Raw genomic sequence first — 17776 nt, 5'->3', positions numbered from 1 at the left:
TCCATTTCTCCATCCATTTATCAGTGTGGTTGGATTTTTCTTCCCTTGTTGCTGCTAAATCCTTTATTAAGTTTGGAGAAAGAATCCACTATTTGTGACGAAGTTAATGAATGTTAAGAGAACTGAGAACATTTGAAATTCTTCCAGGGCTTGTGGAAACATTTGAGTACAGATGTCTTTCTCAGTAATGTCTTTTTTGTCGAGATCAGAGAAACCTTAGCTTTTTCAGTGACTTCCATATTCATGTCCATGTTATTTAAAATGGGCCTTTCTGGACAAGGCTGTTTTTTTTAAAAAAAATTTTTTTAACTGTATTGTTTCCTTTCTCAAAAGGAAAGTTTTATGTCTTTAGGAACATACTAATCTGGTAACAGTGAATATACCTAAAATAATTTTGTTTGATAATTCATCCCTATTCTGAACCTTGAAAATAACATTACTCGATTTTAAAAATCTGTTATCACTTAAAGGGAATTTCTATGCCAATTATGCTGACAAATATTCAAAACTGTATCCAAAGATAAAATAATGCTCCCCAATGAGATGAAGTCAAAGGTGCCTCTCAGGTCTCATCCAGGGAATCTTGAGAGGTTGATGGGTCCACTTCTTTCCTATTTTTCTTCAAAAGCGGAATATCTGTCATTGTATTCTCTCTTACTCTTCCTTCTCCTGTGGGAACATCACATTTTAGAGACAGTTTAGTGTTGTTCTTATGGTGTGAGCAAAAGGTCAGAACCTTCAGGATGCGGTTCTAGTTGTTCCAGATCAGAGCAATGATCGCTTCTAACCAAGTAAGCAGCACATAATCCAAATAAGCAAATCAAATTAGCAAATTTAATAATAATAATAATAATAATAATAATAATATCCCGCCCCCTTTCCCCAAGGGGATGTAGGGCGGCTCACAACATGAAAAACAGTATACATGGTATTGTCAAAGGCTTTCATGGCCGGAATTACTGGGTTGTTGTAGGTCCTTTGCTGAATGAAGCATTTGTTGGATTTTCTTGGTGGGTCTGTAGATAGAGTAAAGACAAAGATCCACCCAGAGAAAAAGTGTTCTTTCATACATCAAGGGAACCACTGACCGCATAGGGAAGCTGATGAGGAAAGGCAACATACAAACTATCTATAGGGATCCTCTCACTTCTGCAGGAGTCTACTGTATACCATGCAGCTGTGGACAAGTCTACATAGGGACCACCAAACGCAGCATTGCCCAAACTCAAATCAAGGAACATGAAAGGCACTGCAGACTACTCCAACCAGAGAAGTCAGCCATAGCAGAGCACCTGATGAACCAACCTGGACACAGCATATTATTTGAGAACACAGAAATGCTGGACCATTCTCACAACCACCGTGTCAGATTACACAGAAAAGCCATTGAAATCCACAAGCATGTGGACAATTTCAACAGAAAGGAGGAAACCATGAAAATGAACCAGATCTGGCTACCAGTATTAAAAAACTCTAAAATTACAACAGCAAAACAACAGACAGGAAACAATCAGGGACTTCTAATCACCTCTCAACAAAAGATTGCCCCAGGCACTGCTAGGCCATCAAATGCTAATTAAGGTGGTCAGTTGAAACATTCACATCTAGCTCCAGCAGACAAGAGTTCTTTGTCTCACTCTGGTCATTCCACAGATATATTCCATTTTCCTAGTTTCAGCAGACCTCACTACCTCTGAGGATGCTTGCCGTAGATGGAGGCAAAATGTCAGGAGAGAATGCCTCTAGAACATGGCCATATAGCCCGAAAAAACCTACAACAACCCAGTATACATGGTTTCAATCACACTCAAAATCAAGAATTATATCAAATGAACACATCAAAAAGGGCGGATCACAGAAGTTAAAATTAAAATCATAAAGATCAATCACATCAATGTAAGACTTAAAACAATTGAAACATGTAATGTCATTAAAAACAACACAGATCCTATTCTTGATTATAAAAGCAACTTTCCAGCAGGTCTGGTAAGATGTCTCATAACAGAGGTTTGTAGCTTCCTCTCACACTACCTAAAATATTTCTTATACTTTGATATCTGTTGCAATTCCACTTTCCATCAAGTTATGAGTTGATCTTTTTTCTTTGCTGGTCCTGTAGAAGAAGAGAGAAGTATCCATTTTATGGGTTGCTGCTATCTCAAAAATAAAGGCTGTGCTCCTGATAGGCTGGAATTGCATATCATCATTCTTGTCTTCAAGACAAAAGACTTACTTGCTAAAGACATTTGACATTTCTATCTGAGTGATATTAGCATATTTTTTTGGAAGGGCATGGGGTGTGTGTGGAAATTAGGATGATAGTATTTCAGTGGTCGTGAAAAGAATGCTTTCTTTAAGCCCAAGACTGGTTTGAGTCAGTGCCATTTTGCAAGGATTATAAAGATGGCTTTGTCAATGTTATTGGCATTGAGTGAGCTTTTTTTTTTTACCTGAGGGGTGCCATCCTTTTCTATTTTGGCACAAATGGTTGCTTGTTTTGCTTATTAGGGCCGCAAAGCCATCATTTCTTGGAGGTTTCTCTGTCTGACATCTTGTCCTCCATTGCTTGTGATAAGTATGTAAAGTAGGGTAGTAGGAAACAGCATACATGGATAGCCCTTTAAAATGCCACAAGAGTCCCTGCTGGAATTCTTACCCTTTCTACTAGAAATCCAGTGTTGTTATTCTCTGACTTTACATAAGCCAGAGTTTCACTGAACATATATTTGGTTAGTTTCTAAATCTATTCAGCTGTGTGTACTTATTATTTGTTCAGAGAAAGTACATTCATGAAGTTTTATGTAGCTCTAGAATCTTAAAATTTAGAAAAGACACATGTCTTTTTGCACACATATTAAAGCTTCCCCAAGTATATTATATATGTTATAGAAACGGCTAAGGTAAAACTTTCAACAAGTGTACCAACGTTGCTTTGTGACAGTGTGGATTTCCCAGTGAATTGGCTTGCTTTTTCTAGGTTAGTACAAATAAAAGGGCACTATTGGATACAGTACTAGTAAGAAGATATTAAGCAGTGCTTTTGTTATTGAATCTAGACCACAATACTTTGAGAATTCTGCTTGGCAAGAAATGCTAACACTTAATATTCAACCATAATTAATAATAAACCCAAAGTTTGGTGAGATTAAAACTCACCAAAGCACCTGAAGACAAGAACAGAGGTGTTTTATTGTTCATCCTGATCAGAAATGGAGACTTGTGGTCTCCTGCCCCAAAGAACAAGTCTGAGAAACATGTGCTCCTGTAAGGAGCTAAATAGAGTCTGTCCCATTGTTACAATTTGAATTCTGCCTCCCTGACCTGGGATTGGCTGAGTCTTCGATTTATTTTTATTTGTCGTGTCAGGGCAACCAGTCAATTATATTACATTTCTAAAAGAACAAAGCAAACAAACAGACAAAATACAAAATTTGTGAGTTTGGTAGTTGATTAAATGTCCTTTGACCAGTAGCTAGCCACTTGGAGTGCTTCTGGTGTTGCTGCAAGAAGGTCCTCCATTGTGCATGTGGCAGGGCTCAGGTTGCATTGCAGCAGGTGGTCAGTGGTTTGCTCCTCTCCACACTCGCATGCCGTGGATTCCACTTTGTAGCCCCATTTCTTGAGGTTGGCTCTGCATCTTGTGGTGCCAGAGCGCAGTCTGTTCAGCGCCTTCCAAGTCGCCCAGTCTTCTGTGTGCCCAGGGGGGAGTCTCTCATTTGGTATCAGCCATTGGTTGGGGTTCTGGGTTTGATCCTGCCACTTTTGGACTCTCGCTTGCTGCGATGTTCCAGCGAGTGTCTCTGTAGAAATCTAGAAATGACTATTTCTAGATTTAAGTCATTGACGTGCTGGCTGATACCCAAACAGGGGATGAGCTGGAGATGTCTCTGCCTTGGTCCTTTCACTATTGGCTGCTACTTCCCGGCAGATGTCAGGTGGTGCAATCCCGGATAGGCAGTGTAATTTCTCCAGTGGTGTAGGGCGCAGACACCCCGTGATAATGCGGCATGTCTCATTAAGAGCCACATCCACTGTTTTAGTATGGTGAGATGTGTTCAACACTGGGCATGCGTACTCAGCAGCAGAGTAGCACAGCGCAAGGGCAGATGTCTTCACTGTGTCTGGCTGTGATCCCTAGGTTGTGCCAGTCAGCTTTCGTATGATATTGTTTCTAGCACCCACTTTTTGCTTGATGTTCAGGCAGTGTTTCTTGTAGGTAAGAGCATGGTCCAGAGTGACTCCCAGGTATTTGGGTGTGCTGCAATGCTCCAGTGGGATTCCTTCCCAGGTAATCCTCAGAGCTCGGGATGCTTGTCTGTTCTTAAGGTGAAAGGCACATGTCTGTGTTTTAGATGGATTAGGGATCAGCTGGTTTTCCCTGTAATAGGCAGTGAGAGCACCTAGAGCTTCGGAGAGCTTCTGTTCTACCATCTCAAAGCTCCCTGCTTGAGCGGTGATGACACGATCATCAGCATAGATGAAACTCTCTGTCCCTTCTGGCAGTGGCTGGTCATTTGTGTAGATGTTGAACATGGATGGAGCAAGCACGCTCCCCTGAGGCAGGTCGTTCTTCTGTTTCCACCGTCTGCTTCTCTGACCCTGGAACTCAACGAAAAAGCTCCTGTTTTGTAGCAGGTTTCCTATGAGGCGGGTGAGGTGGTAGTCCTTTGTGATATTATACATTTTTCTCAGGAGGAGGCGGTGGTTCAAAGTATCATAGGCTGCTGACAGGTCTATGAAGACAGCTCCTGTGATCTGCTGTCTTTCAAAGCCATCTTCTATGTGCTGAGTCAGGTTCAACACTTGCGATGTGCAGCTTTTGCCTTTCCTGAAGCCAGCTTGCTGTGGAATCAGACAAGGGTCTATTTTTTCCATAATTCTATGCAAAATAAGTCTCTCCAGAACTTTGTAGAGGTTGCACAACAGGGAGATTGGTCTGTAGCTTTTTGGATCATTACGGTCTTTGCCTGGCTTCAAGATGGCGATTACTCTTGCTTTCCTCCAGATTTTGGGGATCTGACAGGATGCCGTGCAGTTGTTCATCAGCTCCAGCAGCCAGCGCCTTGCTTTTGGACCAAAGTTCTTGATTTGTTCCATCCGTAGATCATCCAGGCCAGCTGCTTTGCCATTCTTACATTTATTGAGAGCCATGTCCAATTCAGTAGATGTAAAGGGTTCATGGAGGTTGTTGTTCTCAATCTCTGGTTGTCTGGCTATTGGTTTCTTTCCTACTTTGGTAGCAAGGTTGGTTTTCCCGTTCTTCAAGAGTTGGTGCGCTATCTTATCTGCCTTTATGTTGGCATGGGTATTAGTTTGTGAGGGGTCATTGCTCAACCGTCTTAGCAGCCTCCACGCCTTCTGGCTGCTCCTACCCATGTTGATTTCTGTGATCAGCTTGATCCACTGTTCTTTCTTGGCTTCAGAGATGGAGGACACAATGCTCTGCACTGCCTGAAGGGTCTGCTCACTAAATGGGTCTTCGTTGTGGAGCCTGTAATAGTTTTCCAACAAGGCAGCTGTTTCAGGAGTAATGCCCTGAAGGTAGTTGGTTCTGCAGCCTCTCGGTATAGAGGCCCGTGAGCAGGTCTTCGATGATGCAGCTGGAAACTTGCTCTCAGCCAGGTGGAGACTGTGGATTTCAATGGCTTCTCTGAGATCCACAAGCATGTGGACAATTTCAATGGAAAGGAAGAAACCATGAAAATGAAAAAATCTGGCTACCAGTATTTTTTTAAAAAACTCTAAAATCAGAACAGTAAATAAAGAACAACATTCAAAAATTGGAATTCCAGGCAAGAAACAATCATGGCCAGCTAATCACCTCCCAACAAATGATTTCCCCATCCAGTAAGAAGCCAGACCTTGAAACTGCTAAGTCATTATATGCTAATCAAGGTGGCCAGTTGCAACATTCACACCTTCCTCAAACAGACAAGAGTTCTTTCTCCCACCCTGGACATTCAACAGATATATAAACTCAATTTTCCTAGTTTCCAACAAACCTCACAACCTTTGAGGATGCCTGCCATAGATGCAGGTGAAACGTCAGAACATGAACATACAGCCCAGAAAACTAAAAAAAACAAAAAAAAAAAACAAAAAAACCCCAGTGATTCTGGCCATGAAAGCCTTCGGCAATACGTTTTCTTGGTTTTTCTCCTGGCTGTTTGGAAATGCTTTCCCAGGCTAGAATATAGAAATGTACATGCCTTCTCTCACCCCAGCTAGACAAAAGGTTATTGTCTAGCTGGGGTGACAAAATTCATTTCCTGGGGCTGGTTAAGCACAGGCCAATATCCCTGGTAGCTGGGATTCCACAACATCTGCCACATGTTCATTTCTGCTATAAATATATATAAAACTGATAAGATGTGTACAGATATAGCCAGAGAGTCCATGCTGCTGCTAGTCCTGTCGTAGGGTGACCAAAATCTAGCACTTTTGTATTATTTTAACCTGATGTCCTTAGCAAACTGTAGATCTCCAAACTATTGATCCTTTTTATTTGGGGGTGGGGTAGTGGTGTTAGATAACACTTTAATGAGTTTGACCATAAATTTTTTGTTGTGTGAATGAGGTAAAGTGTATATAGGTCTGTAAATTCTATTTCAAGCAGAAAAGTTTAGAAGCAGCTCTTTAAAAAAAATAATTAAGACTTTGTCTTAAATGGCAAGAATCAAAGGGAAAATGCCAGTAGATGAAACTGTAAGTTGTCAGTGGTCCATTCATTTCTGAAAGTAACTCAATCAGCACAAGATTTGGTTCATATTTTCAATTTTTCTTTTGTACATTTAAGCATTTTGAGTTATTTTCATTCCATGTAGATGTTTACCCTCACATGGCAGATACCACGGTATTTTTCCACTTGTTCAAGTGCTTGTATGGAGTGGGAGAAAGGACAGTGTGAACCAACCTTGAAACAAGTCTTCTTTATAACTTTTCATGCCTGTGGTTTTTTTGAGAGTCACAACTGTTATTACAATTTCTGCATGAAAGCTGGAAAGACCAACTGTTGGCAAACTGTTTGTGGTTAACCAGATTGTGTACTAAAATTATTCTAAAATTAGATGTCAGTGAGTTTCAGAAACCTAGAAATTTGGGAAATTAAATGGTGCCGATAATTATAATTTCTTCTTGTCATATAGGTATCTGTAGTTCTCTTTCTTTCATCTCCCTATATTTGCCTCGTTGCTTCACTCTTTCCTTCAGGAAACTCTCTGCTTGTTTTTTAGTTGTCGCCATGCTGCCATAGCCAACTTCTTTGGAGATGCCATCCCAGAGTGCAACAAGTGTTGTGATTATTGTAGAAATCCAGCAGTGGTTAAAAAGAAGGTTGAGGCACTACAGCAGAGCACGAGTGGCTGGAGCAGAACTTGCACTGGACCTTCTGCTTCCTCTTGGAATTCCTATGATCCAGACCTTTATGAAGGAGGAAAAAGAGGCTACAGGTACACAACTTTGACACAACTTAGAGAAGACGGAGCAAGTTCTTTAGTCAAAAATACAGATTTCCTCTCTGTCCCTCTCTGCTCCCCTGTGGTAGTTTCAATCGTTTACTCAGAACTGCTACCTTAGACTTAAGCACAAGAAAGCTAGAATTCCCCATTTTGGAAAGTAACTATCACTTGATGAACTAACCAGTTCAATAACTAATTCCATAATGCAAATTCCTAATAGAATGATAAGACCTGAAAAGGCTCAGCTTAATGAAATTATGCATATTATATTTCTTTCCAATTTAAATCAAATGTTAGAATATATTGCAGCGGTTCTTTAATTTCCAGTATAAAAGAATATGCTGTACAATTTAGCTTTCATTTTCACAAAGGTTAGGGACACAGACCACCATAAAATGGGAAGAATAATATTGCTAGGTGCCCCAAACCATATTTAAAATACAGATGTACTGGCTAAGTGACTGGGCCCATTCACATTCCCTCATATACTTACTCACAAGATAGGATGGGAATAACAAGAAAAAGGGGACATCCAATCCTTTCCACCCTCCCACCCGTGCAAGTAAGCCAATGTGAACACCTTCCCCACTCCCATCTGATTCTCTCCCACCTGCCTGAGTAAATGCTTGGGCCCAACAACCCCACCAGTTTGATTTCTTCCCAGTGCTGCTGTTCTCAAAGTCCATGTTACAAATGGCATAATAGAAGTGGCAACAAATACAATATAGGCAGTCCTTGAGTTGTACACATCCAACTTACATATGACTCATAGTTACAAAGGGGATGGGGCAAGGCAACAGGAATTGAGAGAAATATGCCCCTAGGAAGGGAAATCCACTCCTGGAAGAGCTTTTATGGGAAAGAGGTATCTCCACTGCAGCTTTATCGCTAATCCTTGTTTCCACAACAGACCAAATTTCTCAAAATTCAATTATGACAGGGACAGAAAGTGAGGTGGAATCTTTTGAACTGGGGCACAAACAGCAAAACAATTGTCACAGGGGTGTTAACCCTTCCCTATACTATAAAAAACTTAGATAGATAGCCTGGAGTTATACTTCCAACTTAAGATTCAACTTAAGAACACATCTACAGAACCTATTTTGTCTGTAACCGGGGGAATGCCTGTAATATAAAAAATCGTATCATGTTTAATACAAAAAAATTAAGAGCCAATTATACTTTATGCATTTTAAGTCTTATATTGTATCAGTGATTTAGATACACTTTATAATGTTTCACTTTACTCAACCTGCATAGTTTGCATCTGTACATTTACTCCTTATGTAAAAAAATTTTTTTTAAGGAAACCATTTATTATAAGTAGGTAGAGATTCCTTATTTAGCAAACATGTTTCTGATGGTGTTTATTTCTTGGTGATAATCTGGTACCTTAGCAACCAAAGGGTTAGTGAATAATACATGACCAATGTCAAAAATCAGGCTCCTGGTTTTGATTGTAATGAATCCATTGGTTTATTGTTACTGAGTCCTTATTTATTTATTTACCTTACTTATATACCGCTGTTCTCAGCCCGAAGGCGACTCACAGCGGTTCACAACAAATACGAACAGCAAAAATTCAGTACTACAGTATAGAAACAGTTGACAACCTAACACGTTACACAATTAATAAACAGTTACTACAATACCCATTCACTGTCGTCTCGTCATCAAAAACATGTTCCAGATTCGTCATCCATTGTTCCATTCCAGTGTTCATTACCCAATCATTGCACTAATTATTCGAACGCCTGCTCAAACAGCCAGGTATTCACTTTTTTGCGGAATACCATTAGAGATGGTGCTAGTCTAATGTCCGTAGGAAGGGCGTTCCACAGCCGAGGAGCCACCACCGAGAAGGCCCTATCTCTCGTCCCCGCCAGCCGAACTTGAGAAGCAGGCGGGATCGAGAGCAGGGTCTCCCTGGAAGATCTCAAAGTCCTGGTGGGTTCATAGGCAGAGATGCGGTCGGATAGGTAGCTTGGGCCGAAACGGTTTAGGGTTTTAAAGGCCAACGCCAGTGGAGTTGGCGCAACAGGGGGGTTGTATGCTCCCTGCGCTCCGCTCCTGTTAAAATCATGGCTGCCGAGCGTTGGACTAGTTGGAGCTTCCGAGCTGTCTTCAAAGGCAACCCCACGTAGAGAGCGTTGCAGTAGTCTAAACGGGATGTAACCAGAGCATAGACTACCGTGGCCAAGTCAGACTTCCCAAGGTACGGGCGCAGCTGGCGCACAAGCTTTAGCTGTGCAAATGCTCCCCTGGTCACTGCCGAAACCTGGGGTTCCAGGCTCAGCCATGAGTCCAGGGTCACACCCAAGCTGCGAACCTGCGTCTTCAGGGGGAGTGCGGCCCCATCCAATACAGGCTGTAACCCTATGCCCTGTTCGGCCTTGCGACTGACCAGGAGTACCTCTGTCTTGTCTGGATTCAATTTCAATTTGTTCGCCCTCATCCAGACCGTCACAGCGGCCAAGCACCAGTTCAGGACCTGGACAGCCTCCTTAGTAGCAGGTGGAAAGGAGTGACAGAGTTGGACATCATCCGCGTACAGATGACACCGTACCCTGAAACTCCGGATGATCTCCCCCAGCGGCTTCATGTAGATGTTAAACAACATGGGAGACAATATTGAGCCCTGAGGAACCCCACAAGACAAAGGTTGTGGGGTTGAACAGGTGTCCCCCAACAACACCTTCTGTAAATGATATTGTCATATCAGAAAGAATATTATTAAATTAAAGATGGACAAAGCAACTTTCTTCAAAATATGTTTAAAAGTTTTTAAAAGTCAAAAAGCTAGCAGAACAACACTGCTTTGATAGCCTATCAGATAGCGTCAGTCTGAGTTCCATTTGGGACTGAGGTGGTTAAACAGGAAAAGCCATATTTTGTATACTTGCCAAATCTCATGGCTAGCCTAACATTCAACAGAGCCTCTGCTATTTTGAGTTCTTCTGCTATAATAGGCAAACTTGTACCTATGAATGTATCGACTGTAGACTAAATTAAGCAGAAAGGAAAAGAAAGAGAGAAATCTGGTGAAACTAGATAAAATGAAAAAGAAATGGCTTGAGATTCTTCCTGCTCCTTCCCTGAAAGTGTTTCTGAAATTCTATGTATATTGTTTAAAGATAGAAACATATAGTTCATAATGTATGGCAATTTAATTATGGAGCATGTGACAGACATGTAGATTTTTCTACCTATGATCATTCTTTTGGAAGAAGTCACCAGTGCCTCTTTGTCTACATCGTTGCCTTGCAAGTATTCCGTCTGAGCATCTTTTTCCTAAATAGCCCAAATATTTTATTGTGTATGCAGTGGCGCTCCTTTGACATTTTTGGAGCCTTGGATTTTTCTTCAACCATGACAGTCCAGGTGCCAATGCCACCCGTTGGTTGTGAGTGGGATTCAGCAAAAATTTGGGCAATATATGTGTGCAGAGCTGGATTTTTCCATAGTTGCCATCCATCTTAGCCCTTCAAGGTATCTCTGATATCTTCTGGATTCATTGTTTTTTGTGCCTAGAACAGTTCAGTATCCATGGGATGCATTCCTGGATTTGGATTTTGTGTAACTATGCAAAACCACAGATGACAGCAAATCCTATAAATGAACACATTCCAGCCCAAGAATGCCATAAAATTGTGCTCGATGACTTAGAAAATGCCTACAGAGATCATATTTTTTGGATGTGGATAAATTCAGATACTGGTCTTGCAGATACTGGGGTTGTATGAGCAGATCAACAATATGTGCACAGGCATTTGGAATTGGTGAAAGAAATACAAAAGTTGCTATTACTTCTGAGGAAATGGCTAACTCTGAATTGGGTCATGCCTTGTAAGGAATGAATCTGGCTTCACAGTTATCTGAGAAATTGTGATCTGATTCCTGGATTCAAGATTTGTTGTAATTTTGCATTACTTTCCTTTAAAAGCAATGTATTCCCATTTTTTCTGGGTTACTTTTATTACATAGATATGATGAAGATGGAGGGAGTGTGTCTGAAGCTCATGAAGAAAATCAGAAAAAGGAATGGAATAATTTTTACAGGAAACAGATGCAATTGCGTAAGGTAATTTTATATAGTCTGTTTAGAAATAAGCCTTATTGAGATCAATGGGACGTATTTCCACTTAAGGGAAATCAGTATCCAATGCTTGACTTTTGTTGGCAGAAGAACAGAAACAAGCAATCACCCTTCCATTGAAGCCTCCTACACATCCCAAAAACCTGCCCCTGAGGCCTAGAAAATCCCCAGAGCTGATTTTCCTGCAGCTCCAAGGAATACAGAAGGGGAAAGGGAAGGGTTCAGAGTTATCATCCTCCTAAGTAAAACCAATGTTAGCTATCAGATCTGTACTCGATACACTTCCTAACATGAAGAAACCTTCCAATCCCTCAAGAGTTCACAATGTATGCTGTCTGAACTTTAGCCTGGAACTTGTTTCTGTTAATGAGAAGATGGCAGAACTGGTTCTCACTTTCAACAGTGCTACAAAATTTACATCTGGGTGCTTGAAGATGTGGCAGCAAGTTTTGTGTGTCATGCATATTCTAGTCCCAGTTTTAGTTCTACGCATATTCTGAACTGGTGACTAAAATTTTGTTTCCAGTTCATCATGCTTTCTGTGTGTCTTGAATTTTTTTCTGTCCCATCACTTTCCAACGTCTATCTGTGTAGATAGTTTTTCCATGTTTCTGATTTTTCTAGAGAAAAGGAGATCTAGGAGGATCAAAGTAATTGCAAATATTTTGAATGAGCTTTTAAAGATTTTACTCGTACTCTAACCCTATTTAGCAGAGTAAAAAAAGACTTACTAAGTAAACATAGGAAGCTTAAGGAGTCCTCTAGATACAAGTCTTGAGTATCCAAATCAGGCCCAACATATTTTATCCTTCGTATTCTTTCTTATCCTGTTAATATATGATTTGACTACTTTTCATCTTTTAGTTGTATTTTAGCTTTTAAAGTTTAATTTTAAATGGTTTTTATATTTTCAACAGTTTAACCTCATGTTAATGTTCATTTTATATGTTTTAATTATACAAGTTGAGAATTGCTTATGCAGATTTCTGAAATACTCCAAAACCTGAAGTTGTCCACATGCACAAATCTATTTAATTGTTTCATGCATAAATCTATTTAAAATATTGTATTCAGTTTTAATCTGGCTATGTATATAAGGGAGGTGTACATGAAACATAAATTGCGTTTAGACTTGGATCCCATTTCAAAGATATCTCATATTTATGCAAGTGTATCAGAATCTGAAAAAAATGTAGAATGTGACAATTGATGATGATGTTCCTAATTCAGATGTCTGATCTCTCTCTCTCTCTCCCCCCCCCCCCCCCCCCAATTTTATGTCTTTCAGGGAAAAGAACCCGAAAAGGATAACTTTGTTCTTCCAGGTAAATTTTTATACTATTCTATAGATCAGAATGATTCAGATAATGTTTTTAGGATCCCTTTAGAAAAGGAAACCCTTTTTATGTTCTTGAGCAAACTGTTACAAACTACTTGGCACTGTTTACAACAACAAGTACTTCTTGTAAACTAAAGAGCTTAGACATCCATGTTTGGAGTCCAGAGTTAATGTAGTCCATAGCATGAGATTAATCTTTAAGTGAACTGTTTTTAACCTCAGCTCAGGCATGTAGCCGGGGGGGGGGGGGGGGGGGGGGGCTTGGGGGGCTTCAGCCCCCCCCCCCCCCGAAATTCTCATGGTAGTCCGCGAGAAGGCCTTACTGGTACATTATTTAAACTGTTATGTTTATTCATATCATGATCTGATCACCATGCTCAATATATCCCATATGCATGAGGGTATTGGGGTAACGATGCAAAAGGTTTGCTAGGGTAGACCCTCTTTCACTCAGACTCAGCCTCCCCCCCCCCCCCCGAACCAAACTCAGCCCTCACCCTGAAACAAAATCCTGGCTACGGGCCTGCCTCGGCTGACAACTCCAAAGCACGAAGTGAATGTTTTTTCAGGACAAGATCCATGTCAGAAAGCTATCGCAATCCCAGTGATTTTACTTTAAACATCTATTGATAATCGTAATGCATACCAGTTACGGGACACCTCACTGAACAGCTTATCTACAGCTCTTCAGTATATTTTATCACAAACTTTAAATGCTGTTTCCATGACTGATGTGACACAGCTCTCAGGAACAGGTTTCTGGCTTGTGGGGAAGCAGAATTTATCACCCTTGAACCATTCCTTCCTTCTGCTTGGCCTCCTGGGTAGCCTACATACTGTTGGAACATGAGAAGTGAATTGCTAACCTAGCATAAAGCTGAATTACAAATAGTTAGAAAATAAAGGAATTTCACATTTTGATGAACTCTGAATTTGAGAAAATAGTAAAGACTTCATCATGTTGCTAAAAATATATCTATAGGATATATAGATATATCCGCCCTCTACATACGAAAGCTATATCATTTCATAATTGGAACAAAGCAGCATGTGTATAAAAAAAATGCACTCCCTGCCTTTTAAAATATAATGTATAGAAAGCTAATTGCTGTTTTTCTTGTTATTTCCAAGAGAACAACAATAGTTAAGTAATGTAAGAGAAATATTGATTTATAATATAATTTTGTTGGACTCTCCAAGAGAGAGAATTATAAAACTAAAGATGTGTGGGTAAAAGTGGCAAAATACAACTTCCTATCTTGGAATCAAATCTATCTTTTGTGAGCAATAGGGTATCGTATAAAAAAACATGGAGGCAACAATTGAATTTGTGTCTGTCTGTTGTGGCAGATGCCGATTGTCCATTGAAGGATGCAGCCAGCCGGAAAATTGCTAGAATCACAGTGAAGGTAAGATTCTGTGAAATCAATTTAGTTTGTTGCCACCTGATAAGGTCTTGAGGTTCAGGAGAGAATGCTACTGGAACATGGCCATACAGACCGGAAAACTCACAGCAACCCAGTGAGAGGAACATATGTGCTTGTAGCCTTGAGAGAAGGACAAATAATTGCTGTTATAAAATACATTTTAGGTAAGAGAATAATATTTAGAGCAGCATTCTGTCCTGCTTATTTGTGTACTACTAAAGTAGGTGTCCTAGTTCAACAAGAATAATCAATGCATTTCATCAGCATTTCCTAGATGTTACTGATGTAAAATCAAATATTCATCTTAATAGCAACATTGTGATTAACATGAATACTTTTCCTCTTCCTAAACCCGAAGAGTTTCCTAAACTAAAGTGTTTCCTTAATTTAAGGCCAAAGAAAATATGAAATTATCAAGCCCAGAATTTTATCCCATGTATGGCATTGTTCACTCTGTATTTAAATACTACCTCTGAGATGAGGTGAATTTATCTCTAAGTAATCCATTTTATTAGCCACACATCTCCTGCTCTGAATTGTGGCATCAGAAAGTTGTACAGGAGCTGATTGTCTTTATTTATTTAATTGTGTCCTGCTTTATCTCCCTGAAGGGGACTCAAAACGGCTTAACATAAAAACACATCAGCAAAGCCATTTAAAATATATGAATATACAAACATTTAAGCAGGGTTAAATATAAACAGTATTTAAAAATTCACAGTTAAAAACCATTAAAACAAATTCACAGTTAAAAACTATAGCACCCTCTGAATTGATCTTAAACACCACCTTTAAAAGCCTACCTGAATGAAAAGGTTTTAGCCTGCTGCCAGAAGGAAAGCAGAGAGGGGACCATTCTAGCTTCCTTGGGAAGGAGTTCCAGAGTCAAAGGGTAGCCACCAAGAAGGAAGGCCTGCTCTCTCATTCCTGGGCTTGAGATGGAGGTGGGATCAAGAGAAGGGCCTCTCCTGAAGATGCCAGGGCATGGGCAAGTTCATACAAGGGGATGTGGTCGGCCCAATAGCCGTCTAGGGCTTTAAAGGTCATAACCAGCACTTCGAATTGTGCTGTTACAATTCCTCCTAAATGTTACTTGTTCATATTAGTCCAAGAACTGCATCTTTTGATGGGAGACTAACTAGATTTGATTCACGATACATGCAATCCTAAGTTACAAACAATTCACAGTTAAGATCTGGGGGGTGGGGGGGAGACAACAGGAAGTGAAAGAATTCACCCACTTGGAAGGGAAATTCACTCCTGAAAGAATTATCATGGAGAAAACGTCTCTCAACTGAAACTTTTTCACCAATCGTTGCTTCCACAATAAGCCAAATTTTTCCAAATCCCACAGGGACAGAAAGCTTTGCACAGCTTTGCACAGATGCACATTCTGAACAGATGTTTTGCACAGATAGCAAAACAAACACAACAGAGGTGTTAACCCTTTCCTGTGCTATCCAAAGCTAAATATATATGTATTTGGCTGGAGTTACACTTATAAAATGGAGCTGTTCCAACTTACATACAAATTCGATCTTAAGAACAAACCTACAAAACCTATCTTGTTTGCAACTTAAGGACTGCTTGTATATTAAAATAAACATTTAGATTGAGGGTTATTGGAATAGGTTATCTTTTTTTAAAAAAAAGATAAAAATAGATAAAAAAATAGACACTAGATGTACTTTACCTAAAAGCACAGGTTTAAAGATAATGCTTCACTTTGTTTCTTTCTTCCATAATAGTGTTCTCTCTCAATTTTAGGCTAGAGAACACTGCCTGAAGATGCTGGAAGAAGCACTGAGCAACAACCAACAAGCAGCAGGATCAAGAGATGGGTAGGGAGCTATAACCATGGGTTTCACGGGTTTCTTCTCCTTGTCCCTACTATTGGTATGTGTCAGACACATATATAGAACAAGAACAGATCACTTACTTAGGGCATGTGGGATGCTCATACTGATTTCCTGTATCTCTCATAGAGGTCCTTGTGTGTTTGTCATTCAAAGTATATATGCAAGCTTCTATGTCAGTGGTTCTCAACCTGTGGGTTCCAGATGTTTTCACCTTCAACTCCCAGAAATACTAAATCTGGTAAACTGGCTGGGATTTCTGGCACTTGTAAGCCAAAACATCTGGGACACACAGGTTGAGAACCAGTGTTCTATGTTTTGCAATGGCCCTTTGGGTTCTTTATATGCACATGTGATGATGGAAGGATATGGGGTAACAGAAGTCTTACATGCACTGGCACCCTCCTATCCGTATTTAAATCTGATGTCAACAGCACATCTCATTGCTTCAATACCCCAATTTCAAATTTTATTATTTTAAAAGAAAAAAATTGTCTGGTGTTTTCTTATTTTGCGATTTTTGTTGTGCCACTCTTACTATTTTTATTGCATAATTATATTTCTATTTAAAGCTGTCCTGGGAAAATCTCTATGCATGTCAGGCTATAAATAATATACGTACCATTGCTGCCGGCTGAGGAAAAAATGCATGCTATGAGGCCTAGAAATAAAGACTCACAAACTGTGCACTTCAAGTTAAAAACCAAATATCATGCTTCAAGTTAAGTTAAGACCCAAAATCTTTGTCCTTTTGGAGCAGCAATATTGGCTTCCATCAAAACCTAAACATATGTTTGTGGAGTCATTTTTGCATGTGGTGATAAAACATGTTTTATAAAAATGTTTAGATTTTAAAAGTGGACAACCCTACAGCTAAATCCCTTCTCTCCCCCCCCCCCCAAAGGTTGCAGTTCTCTTTCCTCCCCACTAGAGAGTAGCAGTGTACTGCATAAATATTGTATGTGGTTACCAGAGAAGAGGCTTTGGTATTTCAATTACCAGTGCTGTAGAAATACTGGGCAATAGACTAAAAACTTTCCAAAGGAAAAATCTTAGCCACAGTTGCAATGAATAAATGCTAATTTTGCCATGCTTCTACATGAGTCTTGATTTCAGCTTTTAAAGGCATAGTTTTTTCTCACAATTGGAAAAGTACATCCAGTGAGTTTTTCAAACTATTTGCATTTTTCCGTTAGGAATGGATAATAGATTTAGCTCCTCTCAGTTTCACATTTTCTAGTCTTTTATTTCTAATGCCATATTTTATTTATAATGCCATATTTCTTAGTTGGTTTGCAGTTTCTTTGAAGTCCACATAAGTTGTCCATGATCCATGTACATGGGGGGGGGGGGGGGGGGTGAGGATTTTTCATCCTATCATTGTAGGATGAACATGTGTATCACAGCCACAGGAAGACTCACACAAAGAGTCACTTGCATTTTTAAGCATATTTTTTCGAAGATAGCAAACAAATTCCCTCCCTCTCTTCTTAGTTCTACCTCGGATCCCCTATCATGGGCTGTGGAAATGGAGTATGAGGCTTTCCAGTCAAGCAAAATGGCCAACCTGTACAAAGCAACTGTTCTAAAGAAGGTATGTT

At 39.9% G+C, this 17776-nt stretch overlaps 1 protein-coding gene across 4 annotated transcripts in view; it reads left to right on the top strand.

The window, feature by feature from the left end:
• RECQL5 (RecQ like helicase 5) overlaps positions 1–17776 on the top strand; it is a 70674-nt gene that overhangs the window by 37464 nt on the left and 15434 nt on the right. For 3 of the 4 annotated variants that reach the window (XM_060764675.2, XM_060764674.2, XM_060764676.2), the window contains exons 9-14: positions 7233–7448; positions 11442–11538; positions 12842–12878; positions 14243–14301; positions 16087–16160; positions 17670–17769. In XM_060764675.2, the coding sequence (XP_060620658.2) occupies positions 7233–7448; positions 11442–11538; positions 12842–12878; positions 14243–14301; positions 16087–16160; positions 17670–17769 (583 nt within the window). Of the gene's footprint in view, positions 1–7232; positions 7449–11441; positions 11539–12841; positions 12879–14242; positions 14302–16086; positions 16161–17669; positions 17770–17776 lie in introns of those variants that run through there. The other variant, XM_060764678.2, reaches the window with a different exon arrangement.

The sequence above is a fragment of the Anolis sagrei genome, chromosome 2 (genome assembly GCF_037176765.1).
Source record: "Anolis sagrei isolate rAnoSag1 chromosome 2, rAnoSag1.mat, whole genome shotgun sequence".
NCBI lineage: Eukaryota > Metazoa > Chordata > Lepidosauria > Squamata > Dactyloidae > Anolis > Anolis sagrei.
This window is presented reverse-complemented; position numbering and strand designations above follow the sequence as displayed.